The sequence below is a fragment of the Solanum stenotomum genome, chromosome 2, assembly GCF_019186545.1.
Source record: "Solanum stenotomum isolate F172 chromosome 2, ASM1918654v1, whole genome shotgun sequence".
NCBI lineage: Eukaryota > Viridiplantae > Streptophyta > Magnoliopsida > Solanales > Solanaceae > Solanum > Solanum stenotomum.
This window is the reverse complement of record NC_064283.1, coordinates 48221369-48235758: the sequence shown is the minus strand read 5'-3', so window position 1 is coordinate 48235758 and position 14390 is coordinate 48221369. Positions and strand designations below refer to the sequence as shown.

Sequence of the window (14390 nt, the reverse complement as noted above, 5' to 3'; positions counted from 1 at the left end):
TTTCTTTCCCAGTTCTCCCTTAACTGTTTCCTTAAACTGTTTAAACTTAGAAGAAGAATCATATTTTTCTTTCATAAAGAAAACCCAAACATACCTAGAGAAATCATCAATAAAGGTCACCATGTACTTTATTCCACCAATTCATGATTGATTGACCGGTCCAAACACATCAGAATGAATTAATTGTAATGATTCATAGTCTTTAAATTTGGACTCTACAAACGGCAACTGGTGAGCTTTACCGAATTGGCATCCTAAACAAACGATGTCTGCTCTTACTTCAAGTTGAGGAAAACCCTTGATCATTAACTTCTTCAACATAACACTTCTCTTGGAATAACTCACATGACCCAATCTCATATGCCACAAATCAGTTGTCTCATTATTTGTTATCTTTTCTACATATGCAAACTCTACATACATCACATAAATGGACTCTAATCTACGCCCCTTCATAATTGGATTTTCTAAGTTCTTGAGATCTTGATAAATCCTCACATTATCAGGACCAAACAAGACATAGTTTCCAGATGTTAATTGTGACACTAAAAGTAAGTTTTTCCTCATACCTGGAACATGATAGACATTCTAAAGTGGTATTTGATTGATACCTTGTTAAAGAGAGGCTGGCATCTTACCAATATGAGCTATCAGTAACCTTGAATTATGTAACACCTCGGAAATGAGTAGGCTGAACTAGAGCCTAAACGTGAGGGTTAACGTCAAAGGTCAAGGGGTTTAGTGGTTAAACGTCAAGGTACATGCTAGACCCCGTAGTTTAGAAGACCTTCTAAGGGTTGGTTGAGAGTTGCAAGGTCGAGTGTCAAGCCAAAAAGGGGCAAGCCTAAGCCAAAAGCCAAGGCTGCCCCAAGCTTGGCCAAGCACTGCCCAAGGATCACGACCACCTTCATGAACAGTGGTCTTGACCACGGTCCGTGAAGGGACTCGTGAAGGTCCCTTAGGCATGTGGGAAGCAAGGCCTTGAGGCCTAGCCACTGCCTAGGAACCACGACCTCAACCACGACTCGTGGTCTTGACCACGGATCGTGGAAGGTCTTATGGTCTTGCCTTGGCATTGTGGAGGCCAAGGTTCCAAGCCATAGCTACTGCCTAGGAACCACGACCTCCACCATGACTCGTGGTCTTGACTACAGATCGTGGAGGGTCTCGTTGTCTTGCCTTAGGATCATGAAGTCTTTCCAAGTTGAGGAGGGTCACTGGTCAAGGGACCACGGGCACCACCACGAGCCATGGTACCTTTGACGAGCTGTGAAAGAGGGCGTGGTCCCTGGGACGGGCTGCCTAGTTGAGGGTCATTTGGTAATTTCCAAATCAATTAGTTAATTAATGGGGTTGTTTTTAATTGTTTTATTTCACATAAATAAATGGTTTTAAGTCTTTAAACACCTATTTTACTCCATTATTCTGAAATACCCAAATCAAAACCAAAGTTCTTCCCTCTCAATATATCTCTCTCTAGAAACCTCCGTTGAAGAAGAAAAAGGAGTGGAGGCTAGGGCTTGAAGAACCAAAGTATTTCTTCTCAAATTTTGAGGAAATATCCATTAAGGTATGGTAGTTTTCATCTTTGGTTTGTTTCCACCCAAGTAGCCCCTTCAAAAGATGATTTCAAGTTTCCAAAATCCCCCAAAATACCTAGTGTTTTCAATCCAAGCATGGTTTCAATTCCAAAATGTTTTCAAAGGTTTATATGTGATGAATTATTAATGAATTTCTGAATTAATGATGAATTCTCCTATGAAACCATGTTTCCCCCAAAATACTAAATTGGAAGCTTGTGATTTGGGTTGATTGATTATGAGATCATGTTGAATTGTTATGTCTATGTTGAATTAGTTATTGAATCATGATATTTCCCTTATCTAATGTAGTATTCTAGATGTTTGGGTTTAGATGGATTCATAGCCTTGAAGGGCAAAGTATAAAGAATATATGTATGATTGTGATGTGAAGTATATACATATGATTACAATACAAGTATTATGATCATGCCTAGAATGAAATTGTGTTATTATTGAAAGGTTATTATCAATTTGACACTTATGAATGATGATGATAGAATGTGAAAGGTTTCTTCAAGTAATGTTGATTGATGCATCTTGAATTGGTAGGCTTAGGTATCCTCTTCTTATGTTGCTAATGTATCTTGACTTAATGAACCTTGAATCGGTAGACCTAATGTTGGTGGCCCTTTCATGAGGAGTCTATAAATGAATTAATGAATGAATGAATGATAAACCATGAATTGGTAGACCTAATGGTAGTGGCCTTTTCATGTGTGAAATGATGAACCTTGAACTGGTACACCTAATAGTGGTGGCCCTTTCTTGAAGATCCGATGAGCTCTCCTTGTAATGTACCTTGAATCGGTAGACCTAATGGTGGTGGTCATTTAATGTGTAAATGTACCTTGAGTTGGTAGATGTAATGGTAGTAGCCCTCTTAAGTTTAATAATGTTAACGAAAATGAACTACTCTATGGGAATGGAGGCTAAGTACCAAGAGGATATGGTAAGATGAAAGCTCTCCCTACCTTAGGCTGGGTTTCAATGAACATCTTTTTTATCCCATAACTATGTGCCCGCATAAGTTATTAGCTAATGGATCCACCTAAGCTAAAATGTTACCGGTTATACCCTAGGCAGGTAGATCACCTCTTTACGGTGTAGGGATATGACACCAGATTCCATGATTTGCTATCATGGTCTATGACGGTTAATGCTTAGTCCCATCATGTGAGATACGCGCTATAATTACTTGAGAGGTTCTATGAAGTGTGGGTGGTAGTATGGGATGCCATTCATGCATTGCACGAGTAGGCTTTGAGAGGGTTATGGTGTGATTCTCCAATGTTTTAATGTCTAATGAAATAAAGTGCTCTTAATGAAGCTAATGAAGAATGTTGACATATATGCTTAATGTGATGATGCATGTTTTACTTGGATTGTATTATGAGTTACTTTCCTTGTCATGACTTATGAAATGTATGTGTTCCTTATGCATGATTATTGATTGAAGATGACTAATGAAGAATGGTAAGTTCATCTAAAGTGACCTCAAAGTGGTACTTGGTGGGAATAGTAGTATGGGATGCTATTCTCACATTGCACAAGTATAGCTTAGGGTTTCTTGAGGTGAATTTTCTAATGTGAAGAAATGACTTGTATGATGATTATGCTTGTATATTATGTCTCTTATACTTATGGTAATGACATTTCTCAAAATTGGCATTTAGCATGATTTACAAATAAAATGTCTTTTTAAGCATGGTTTTTGCATGGCTATCATACTTAGTACATTTTTGTGTGCTAACCCATATTTCTCCTATTTTTCTACAAAGTGTAGGTTCCGCAATTGAGTTGATTTCTCCTAAGTTCAAGCTTGAGTTGACTAGTCATCAAGTTTGTGGTATGTCCTCATGGATCCGAGGACAAATGTTTTATTGTCATTTCATTTCTTCATTGTACTAGACATTTATTAGACTTTCTATTGTAAGGGTTGTGACCCTAGTTTTGACTCAAGATGTTTTTAGATGGCCATGTGAGACTAGTAGACTTCCGTTGTTTTAACTGATAATTCGATTCTATGGATTTAAAGAAAAGTTTTAAATTCCACACTATTTCATATGTCTTATATTATAAATGCTATGAGGCTTTTCAGAGTCTTGTTATTCTTCTTTGAGAAGAGTGCAACAAGTGTATCCCATGCTTCTTTTGGCCTTTTAGCATCACAAATATGCTCCAACACAGCTTCATCAATTGTTGGTTTGAGCGCAAACATTGCTTTTCCTGCTTTGATCTTCCACTTTCGCAATGTTCCATTTGCATACTCTGCCTCTGGTTGTTCAACTTCGCTTCCGTTGAAAACTTCCCAGAGATCTTGACCTTACATATAAGACATTATACATGTTTCTCATGTATTATAATTCTGGTTATTGAGATTTTTTATTCCACCAACTACTTGAAGGTCATTCATTGCTCTGATACCAAATGTTGAATTTAACACGATGGAAAGCTCAGTTATCAACACAGAAATAACAGGGAAAGAAAGGAAGAAACAAAAATTGAAAACAGTTTGCAGGGAAAAGTTGCTTACTTTGTTCAATACGTTGAGAAGGTAATATAGACTTACAGAATATTAGGAATCCTAAACCCACTAAATAACTACTTAATTTCAGTAAACCAATTTCCCTAAACTCTAGGAAAAGAAATCTGCAGTACTACAAACTAGCAAAAGCATTATGTGCTAACAAAATAACAAAGTAACAACTAACTAGAATATAGCTACTGCCAATACTTAGTCTGACTAGAAAAAATAGGCTGATGTTGAACGATTTTAACATTGTACTCTTCTTTTAGTTTAATCCAGGTTATGTTGGCTTAGTATGAAGTCATACTATATATCAAAAGAGAACATCAGGGGGGAACTTCGAAATACTGAAGGCAACCAAGATATGTTAAATGAGGACCACTCGTTGAATCTTAGAAACCTCAGAAAGGAGCAGGTACCCCATGTTTAATTTTCTTCAAAATTTTTATATTTTCAAGTTAGTTATGCCTTATATATGTGAGTTTTATCAAGTATATATAGTTGGTCGGGGAAGCTTAGTAGCACAGTTGGTAGGCTATGTGAACTTTAACATTATTGATGAGCGTTCGATTCCCCACTTTGTAATCACCTTTCCTGTTTCCCCTTCCCGTACCCCAAGTTTAAGAAGTAAAAAATAAGTATAGTTGGTCTCCTGCCTGAATAAATGATGACGATTTTGTGAAATGACGTCTGTATAAAAGGGATTAACGGGATAGAGGATCCTCCTTTCTGGGCCCCTTTGTGCTCCAAAGAATCCCGTTGGTGCACCATTAATCAATACAAAGAATTCACTCATGATATACATAATTTTATCCACAGGATCCACGCTACTATACTAAACCGGCTGAAAGAGCGTAGTTTTGACCTAAATTCCTTACATGACAGGCTCCTCTCCTTCGCGGGATAGGGCACATTCCATTCCGCCATAATCACGCTTTAAAACTCGATCCAGCTTTCAGTCTATATGATCCTCGTAACCAGTCAGCTAATACTGATGGTTGTCGTCCTACGGACCTTTGCCTTCCCTCCATTTCCACAATAAGAAGAAAAAACTGAATTTTTCCTGAATATGAAATACGACAAGGAAAATAAAATAAGCCCAATTAATACCATCTTCGCCAAAACTCCAAGCTACATCTCCCATTATTTCTTGTTTTGCTTTATTAAATTAAATTAACCTAGAGGGGTGAATGGGGGTTTCAGGTGTTTTTGCACAAAAAGTCCTTTATGTTGATGATTCGTTGCTGATAACTGATTTTTTTCCCTCCCATATTCTTTGTTGCCATAATTTATAATTGGGTACACCTTTAAATTATGTTACGTCGTCGAAGGCTTGACCTAGGGAGAAAAAAAAATATCCGTTTGTTTTCTTCCCAATTGTAGCACGGTTTTTTTGGTTAATAGTCACACATTAAATCTTTTTTTTTTTATAAAATCCATTTTCTGTAATAATATATTAATAGTCAATTTTTTGGTCACTAATTTTTTTATGTTATATTATATTTTATATTCCCAATAATAACAATTTTCTATTTTAATAAAAATATAAATCAAACCACGTATGAAGAAATTTAACTGTATATGAAGCAAATTATTATTCAACATAAGAGAAAATAGGAGACTTTTTGGATAATTGAATCAATGACATGAAGCTAAGTAACATCAAGGGAATTTTTCCAACTAATTAAAATTTTGTAGGACAAAGGGAACATAATGATTAATGCACTAATAATAGCAAAATAGACATGTAGTTTTGTTTTAAGGAAGCTCTTATATTGTACTGCCGACATTGTAAGAAACATACATTTATTTTTTGAGTTTCATTTTATGTCATATAAATTGATCGAACATAAAACTATTTTAAAAAACAAAAATGATAAAATTATGATTTTAAATATATATATCAATATTTATATTACTTCAAACTTATGACATTAAGGATAATTGAGTTAGGCCTGCATAAAAAACCAAGTTTATAATGTCCTAAGTTCGTTTTTAAAAAAAAAGGAAAATGTCTTTTTTTCCTTTAAAAAGGGGTATCAAATATTAATAGGGACTTTTTATTACTTCATAAATAGAATACATAATCTTACTCAACTACACAAATAATTAAAAATAAAATTAAGTATGCCGCTTACCCTACCGCAACTTCGTTTTTTTAAGAAACAAATTGAAAGATAAGAATTTTTTTTTTATGGAAAAAAATAATAAAATCAGCCAAACACTGTTAACGGTGTTAAAATTGAGAAAGGATATCGCTGCCCTAGCATCGAATTGTCCAATTTGGTATTAAAAAAATTTCAATGGCCCTTTATGCATTTTGAAAGAAAAAAGTGGTCCTTTTGGCTCCGAACTCAATTTTTTCACATACATATATACTGCAAATAAGGAAAATAAAATAGAAAATTAAATTGGTATCAATCTATATATCAAAAGGTTTTAGATTCGAAACTCCTTGGATACGGAGGGAGCGTTTTACTTTTTGACGCAAATTTAGATTTAGTCGGGCTCCAATGTGGATACGGAACCAAAAAAAATATTTAGTTAAAAAATAGATGAAATCCATTAAATAACAATAGAAATATTTGATAATTTAATTCTACAAATTAAAGTAACTAAAATAAATGTAGCACTAGAATAATTTCTTATTCTCATATGTATGCGAGAATATGTATGCGTGTGGATATTCAAGATCAGGCGTATCAAAGTAATCCAATTCTTCATCAGTCAAGACTTTAAATGGTTCATCCAATGATGGTAGCTGTCAAATTTTTGCAGCATACAACCATCCATCATGATCTCTCGACGAATTTGAGACACAATCAGGAACTACATTCTAGATTGTTATAGGAATATCTTGATGATTTTTACATAAACTGACTGTTTTTGTAATGAAACACACAATAGAGTCTTCATGTCTGATTTCTCCGCGTTCTCTTAATACATCCATTGTAGTTTTATCAAGACAGTATTCTTTCACAATCCAGTATACACTTTCTTTTATCTTCACTGCTACTTTCTTCATCAGAACGAAAAGTTTTCTTATACCCAATTCGTGATCTTTCCTTGTCCAAAATTTCTTTACTATTGTCTCGTCCTTTCCATTTGTGACCTCCAACAATTGATTTGTTGAAGTTTTTACCTTTGATGATTTTTCTCTTCAATTGAGTAAAGAAATAGTTTACATGATCATTACCTAAATTTTGGAATAATTCTGCTGGCTCTTTTTTACCGTATAAGTTCATATACGGAATATCATTGTATTCAATAGGCATTCCACGAATGAATTTCGTTAAACACCTTATGAGATCTTCATCCATATATTTCATCCCCATAAGTTATAAATAATGTGAATTCCAACTAAAATGATACAAAAAGAGAGAAGAAGATGGAGAAATATTTTAAAGCAAGAAAATATATAGAGAGAGTATATTTCCTAATTTGTGTAGGAAACTAATTGTAGTTGTAAATATAAATTTGAAAAAGTGAACCTTATTAATTGGAGTTGTAATTTATTTTGGAAAACTTAACCCTTATTCGAATAGGAAACTAATTGGAGTTATAATTTTATTTTTGGAAAACTCAACCTTATTCGAATAGGAAACTTATTAAATTTCTTGACCGATGATTGTGGGGTTGTGAAAGATGACGATTTGTGGGAAACAGAGAAGCAGCATCATCAATGTATTGAGCATGTGTGAGAAACAGAGCAGGATCCGAATGAGCAACAAAACCAGAATTGATAACAACAAACAGAGAAACAAAAGTAAAATTTTGCTTCTTTATAGTAACAGCCAAGAAACAAGATTAAGTTGGGGTTTTGCAGAATGAAGAAAAGAGAGCTGCAAATATGAATTTAGTTGTTAAACAAACACATATCATATATTATATATATAGAGAGAGGAGATAAATGGTTGAGGGTTAAGCGCATCCAATAACGGTAATATAAATTGACACGCTTAACAGAATGTTTCCTTAACTAATAAATTGACACGGTTACCATAATATTTCGTTAAATAATAAATTGACACGGTTACCATATTATATTGTATATAGGGTAGATTATATAGAAATTGTGAATTCCCTGAACAACGTGCAAAAGGTTAGTTCGGTAATTCAAGATATTTGAAATCCACCCTAACGTCCAAGGGTTTGGTTCTACTGGATTACATTATTATGTTTTATGTTTTTATTTTTCAAACACCCTGAATGAAAATCTTGAATCCGCCATTGTTTTTTGGGTTTAAAAACTCAATAATTCTCGTGCATTCAAATGATTATAGTCCCTATATTAAGTACAATCTTTTGTGTTGTGGTAGAGATGAGTATTCATTTTCTGAGGTTTTATTTACCCCTTCTTTTTTTGATTATTTTTCCACTATAACAAATATTTGCAGTAATTCTACAATGCACGGTATTTCTCATTTACTATCAATACAGGAGGGATGTATATGATTTGCATCATGCCATATTGGGTGAGTTTTATTTGAAGTTTATTTAGGAAAAAACTATTTTTCAATTTTTGGATTTTCATTGTAGTTAATACTATGAAATTGATGGCATTTTGCTTGTAAATCTAGGCATCCTGTATTCTGTTCTAGTGACTGCAGTAATCACCGATAGCATCAAAGATGTTGTTGGTCGTCCACTCCCAAATTTTTTCTATAGGTGCTTCCCCTATGGAATCGAGGTGTGTCTCCTTCTTACACTTTCACATAACATTATGGCTTGAACTTAGGATATTCTTTCATGTAGTCCAAAATATGATTCAACTCAAAAGGCCTGTGATTCAACCTATAAGTGGATACTATGTTATCGAGGTCTGTGCTAGGCGCAAAAATTCAACTTTTACTGTTTATGGCAATGGGGGTAATTAGAAAAGACACGGCCTAAGAGTTCGAGAGTTCATGAGATTGTATTGGCTTGCTTTCATCATAGTTATTTATTTTCTCTTTGTGTTGTCTTAGAACATATAAAAAGTGTTCATTTTTCTTCTTTTATACCGTGTGTGTGTTATTTTGAGTATGCCATAACATAACATTTAACTCGAAAAGTTTGACATCAACTCTTAAACAAATTTGCATTAAGATACCTTATTAAATTCACATGCAGGCCTTTCAACCTAATGGGGATATTAATTCATGGAGACCCTAAAGTTGTGAAAGAAGGATATAAAATCTTTCCCAGTGGGCATACCTCATGTTAGTAGTGTTCATTTATTCTTAGTTTCTTTGTTTTTGTTTGTTTTCTACTTGTTTATAAGTTTACGCTTGTCCAAATATAGGGTCATTTGCTAGCCTTGCTTTCCTCTCGTGGTACTTGTGTGGAAAAGTGAAGGCTTTTGACAGAAGAGGCCATGTTGCAAAACTCTGTATTGTTCTGCTTCCTTTACTCTTTGCTGCATTAGTCGGAATTTCTCGAATTGATGACTATTGGCATCACTGGACAGATGTATTCGCTGGATCCATTATAGGTTGGTTCAACATTCCTATCCAATGCTTGTATGGATTCACTACTTTGATAAGTTTTCAAATTGATAATATAGAAGTATACTATTAGTATCAAGTAGTAGGTTAACCACTATAGACATTTCATGTAGTTGGCCTTCAAATGAACTAATAGTGTGAAAAAACATTACACTATCAATACTCGCGCCTTATAATTATCAAATTCTGACTATGTTGTTCTGAGAAATAGTGTAGCTAAACATCTCAGTGTTTTTTCGGTATAGGAAGTGTGGTTGCCTCTTTATGCTACCTGCTTTTCTTTCCATTCCCTCATGATATCAACGGTACAACCTCAATTCTCTGAAAACAGAATGAATCTCTTTGTTCAATGTCAACGATACTAGTTATTTTCTAAATATTGTTCATTTTTCGATGATAACAGGGTGGGCACCTCATGCATCTATCAAAATGAGAGAAAATATTGAATTGCACTCTACATCAATAGGAATTGACATTGTGTAATGCAACGAGAGTACTAGAGGCAACCCTCATTATCCAGGCATGAACAGTAATGCAAGATGTTGATGGCGATGGAAGGAGATACTGAATTCAGATCTCCATAGCCTCGTCGAAAGAGCAAATACATTATCTAAACATGTGTACTCTTCTTTTAGTTTAGTCTAGCTTATGTTGGCTTAGTCTGAAGTCATATCTATATATCAAAAGAGTTGTACAATATAGAGGTAACAATGTTCATTACCTCCTCATTTTGTATGGGACAAAAAAAAGGCTCACACTCTTACAAAACATAGTCTTGTTGTATATTTTTATCTACATCTAAATAAGATGAAAGAGATTACTCCTACTGTTGGGTTCCAAAGAATTAAGGCTTCATATTGAAGCTTACTGTAACACCCCACAAATTTTTTGAGTTAAGATTCAAACCATTCTTTGTTGTAAGTAGGATTTTATCGAGGAATTTAAAATTTATTGAGTGTTAAGGTCACTAGATATAGCACCTTAAGTTTCAAGAAGAACTAAAGAGAGTTCATTCAAGTCCTTCCTAAGTTCTTCTAAGATTTGGGTCAAATTAAAACGACCATAACTGTCAGTACATGATGAGTAAGGTGTGCCATGAGATGGAAAATGAAAGGTCTTTGAATTATCTTTCCAACGCCACCGAGTTTGCTAAGTTTCGAGGTCGGATGACTAAGATATACCCTTTTGAAGTCAGGCTGTCCAGTTAAGGAAAGTTACCCGAAAACAGTAAGGGGTATTTTGGTCTTTTCCTTACCCAATCAGATTCATTTCTCAAGAAGAGAAGAAGGGAAAATAGGAGAAAAGAGGAGAGGATCAAAGCGTTTGTCGAGGTTCTTGAGTTTTGTTGTGGATTTTCGCCATGGGTTTAATCCCTAAGAGGTATGTAATCTTCCATAGTGTTGGGTTTGGTCACCCACATGCCAATCATGTTATTTTCAGCGCAATTTCATTCTTGAAGTTTAAAGATTAGAGTTCTTGATGAGTTCTTGCGAAGTGTTCTTGAAATTCATCCTAAATCTTGTTGTGTTGGGGTTTTGATGATTTCTTGAGATGAAAGTGAGTGTTTTGAGGGGTTTATTGAGTAGATTAGAGTGTACTTATGTTAAGTAATCAAATCCAAGTGATTGGGGAAGAAACCATTCGATTCTAGGCTAGTTAGGGTGAGAAAATGAGAAAAGAAATTCGTCGGGTTTTCTGGGTTGGGGCCTAGCGCGTCGCACCAGCCAGTGCCCCCGAAATTATGTTTTGTAGTTTAGGGGATGGTGCCCCGTGCCACTTAGTGTGCCAGGGTCGCCTGCCCCGTCCAGTTTGCAGTCGGTTGCTCCGTTTGAGTTCTTTTAAAGTGTACCTTCACTCCCTTTCGATTCTAACTACTCTAAGCTACTTTTAAACACCTAGAAATCATTCATAACCTTGAATTCATAATTCAAAGTCAAGGTAGAGCTAAAAGTTAAGTCATGAGAGTTCTTTTGAACATTTTGAGAAAGTCCCTTTGAGTCCTTTTGAGGAGTCTTCTACAATTTCTAATAACTTGTTTCAAGACTCGAGCAAGTGAGTATGAGGATGAGCAGAATGTATTCGTGAGTCTACTTTAGCATCACAAGATCCTTCATATCATGAACCATAACTCTTGAATTCATAATTCACATTCAAGAGAGAGTTAAGAGTATAGTTCAAGAAATCATTTGAGTTAATTGTGAATCATTTAAGATCAACTATCGATTTGAACTAAGTTCTAAGAAAGTAAGTATGAGAATAGGAAGAGTTGTATCCATGAGTTCCATGTTGTTATGTAGACCCTCGAGTCGATTCGTTAATGCCCATTATCGACATGAACTCCATAAGTTGAGTATCTTTGAGAGGAGTGGTACCTTCAAGTTATAAGTCCTGAGTATTGAGTTCCTAATGTATTTGAGATTATATTCCTAATCATGGGACTATTACATGTTACACATGAAGTCCTTAGGTCTATTAGTTCATGCACATAACTCCGCATGAACCCTATAAGTCGAGCAGTCTTGAGATGAGAAATATCTTTGAGTCCTTGAGTTGAGTAGTTAATGGTCATAATTCCACATGAACCCTCTGAGTCAAGCATTCTTGAAGCGAGTATTATTATTGAAGTTCTTGAGTTCTGTGTTGTTGAGTCTTAAGTATTGAGTATTGAGTTCTAGTTACGGTTATTGAAAACCTTGAATTGAGTCGTTCACGTCCATAATTCAGCGTGAACTTTATTTTGAGAAGTCTTTTACAAATTTTTTAAACTTGTTTTACGACTTGACCATTAACTTGAGTAAGAGTACGAGTGAAGTTCATTTCATCAAATGGTTATATGAGAACTAAGTATTTGCAAGAGTAAAATGTTTTCACATTTAAACAAGAGAGGAAACACAGATTTTCAAGCGAGCTTTTAAGCTAGTTTCTGAGTAATAATCTCAAACCACAGAAAGAGTTATACTTTTAAACATATGAGCTGATTATATTTTTGGGAGTAGTATTGAGCACCGATATGGGAATGAGTTCAGATAACTAAGGTCTCCTTAAATCATGTAGCCAACATGGGTAGAAAGGGTCATACTTTTTAGATGATTCCTTAATGGTTTTTAGCATAGACTAGTGGATCCACTTAGTTGAGGCATTCTATATCTCATCAAATTATAGGACAATTCTGGCAGCGTGGGAGAGACGTTGTATCATCACATAGCTCATAGTGATGGTTGTCGGTTAGAGAAACTCCCACAGAGTTATATTATATTTTATTATATACAAATTGAGTTATTGTTGTGTTCTTCAATACATTGAATTTCTATCTACTATTTTAAAAGATTTCCATATATTGCATCTTTTATTGTTGCTTTATTCATGAGTATCTTGAGTTGAGTATCTTAAGTTGAATTGTGTTTTATTGAGTTGAGTACCCTATTGTTGAGTTGAGCCCAATTTCACTGAGTTGAGAACCTTATTTCTAAGTTGAGTATCTTATCCTTAAGTACTTCTGAGTTGAGTAAGTTTGAGTAGTTTTGAGTACTCCTTGAGTTGAGTTGAACTATGTTTATTTGAGTTGAGTTGAGTTAAGTTTGAGAAGAGGTAAGTATGTTTCTATTTCACTAGTTCAAGCTTATGTTTATGCTTTAGAATTCCCCTTACATGCTCGTACATTCCATGTACTGAGTCATTTGGCCTGCATCGTTTCATGATGTAGATACAAGTATTCAGGATCATCAACGGGAGCTTTGTTGATGCCACATGGAGTACGAGTCAGCTATGGTGAGCCTCCATGCTTCCGAAGGATTCCATTTACTTTCAGTTTTGTGAGGATATCGTAGGTCTTGTCCCGACTTCCATATTTTTCATTTAGAGGTATCATAGATAGACAATAGAGTTTCAGAAGTCTGTTCATTTATTTTGTTAAATGTTTTAAAGACTTAAGTTGCCTATTTTATGTCGAGTTGAATAATTTACTTTTATTCTGAGTTTTCCATTTGTTTTAAAGCTTTCTAATTGACTTTCATGAACTTTTACTCAATTTTTAGCTTGGTATGCTTGAGTTAGTCTTCCACTTGTAGTCAGCCAGGATGAGGGTTCGCTTGGGGACCAACAATTGTTTTCGAGTGCCAGCCACATCCAGGGTGTAGACTCGGGCTATGACAAACTTGGTATCAGAGCACAGAGTTCAAGTGTCCTCAGGTGTCTATGAAGTCGTGTTAGTCGGTCTTATTTATGGTTGTGAGGGTCCCACTTCTATAAACAAAGGACTACTGACATTTAGAAAAAGTTTCCCTTCTTTCATACTCTGAATTGTGCAATAGAGTTATGTCATAGAGATTTATTCATACTCGTGTATTTCTAAGATTCATTCGACTACCTATCATACTATAGGTGGCTGAACAGAAATGTTAGTCCTTTGTCAATGAGTTGTTCCTAGCAAAAATCTTGAGGAAGCCATGAGACTCCAAAGGGGCTTGAGAGAAGTCCGTGAGTGAGTTAAGTGTCGAGTTTTAGATAAATGCACTCATGTTTATATGAATAGTGTGTTTCAACTAAAAGCGAGTTGTACTATTTATCCTAATCCTTGTTTTATCTAAGATCCTTATGAGGAAGTACGTTTAGAGCTTAGGTAGTATTTTCGCCCTAAACAATAGTATGAGTTACGAGATCATGAGTTATAGTAGTGACAATGCCCAGAGTTAGAGGAAAGTTTGTAGAGGTATAGAGATCTATGAAAGGGAGATAGTGATGGGGCATATTATGTTATTATAGTAATGCACATAGTAAGTTATTGATGAGGAGTTT

At 35.0% G+C, this 14390-nt stretch overlaps 2 protein-coding genes and 1 pseudogene across 3 annotated transcripts in view; 2 read left to right on the top strand and 1 right to left on the bottom strand.

Annotated features, from left to right (window-relative positions):
- LOC125857075 (probable lipid phosphate phosphatase 4) overlaps positions 1-10149 on the top strand; it is a 37155-nt gene extending 27006 nt beyond the window's left edge. The window contains exons 7-8 of the mRNA XM_049536745.1: positions 9842-9901; positions 10000-10149. Coding sequence (XP_049392702.1) covers positions 9842-9901; positions 10000-10079 — 140 coding nt within the window. The 3' untranslated portion in view covers positions 10080-10149. The remainder of the gene's footprint in view (positions 1-9841; positions 9902-9999) is intronic.
- LOC125857072 (ATP-citrate synthase alpha chain protein 2) overlaps positions 1-14390 on the top strand; it is a 1178350-nt gene that overhangs the window by 601642 nt on the left and 562318 nt on the right. The window lies entirely within an intron of this gene.
- Positions 6743-7439, bottom strand: LOC125854571 (uncharacterized; annotated as a pseudogene).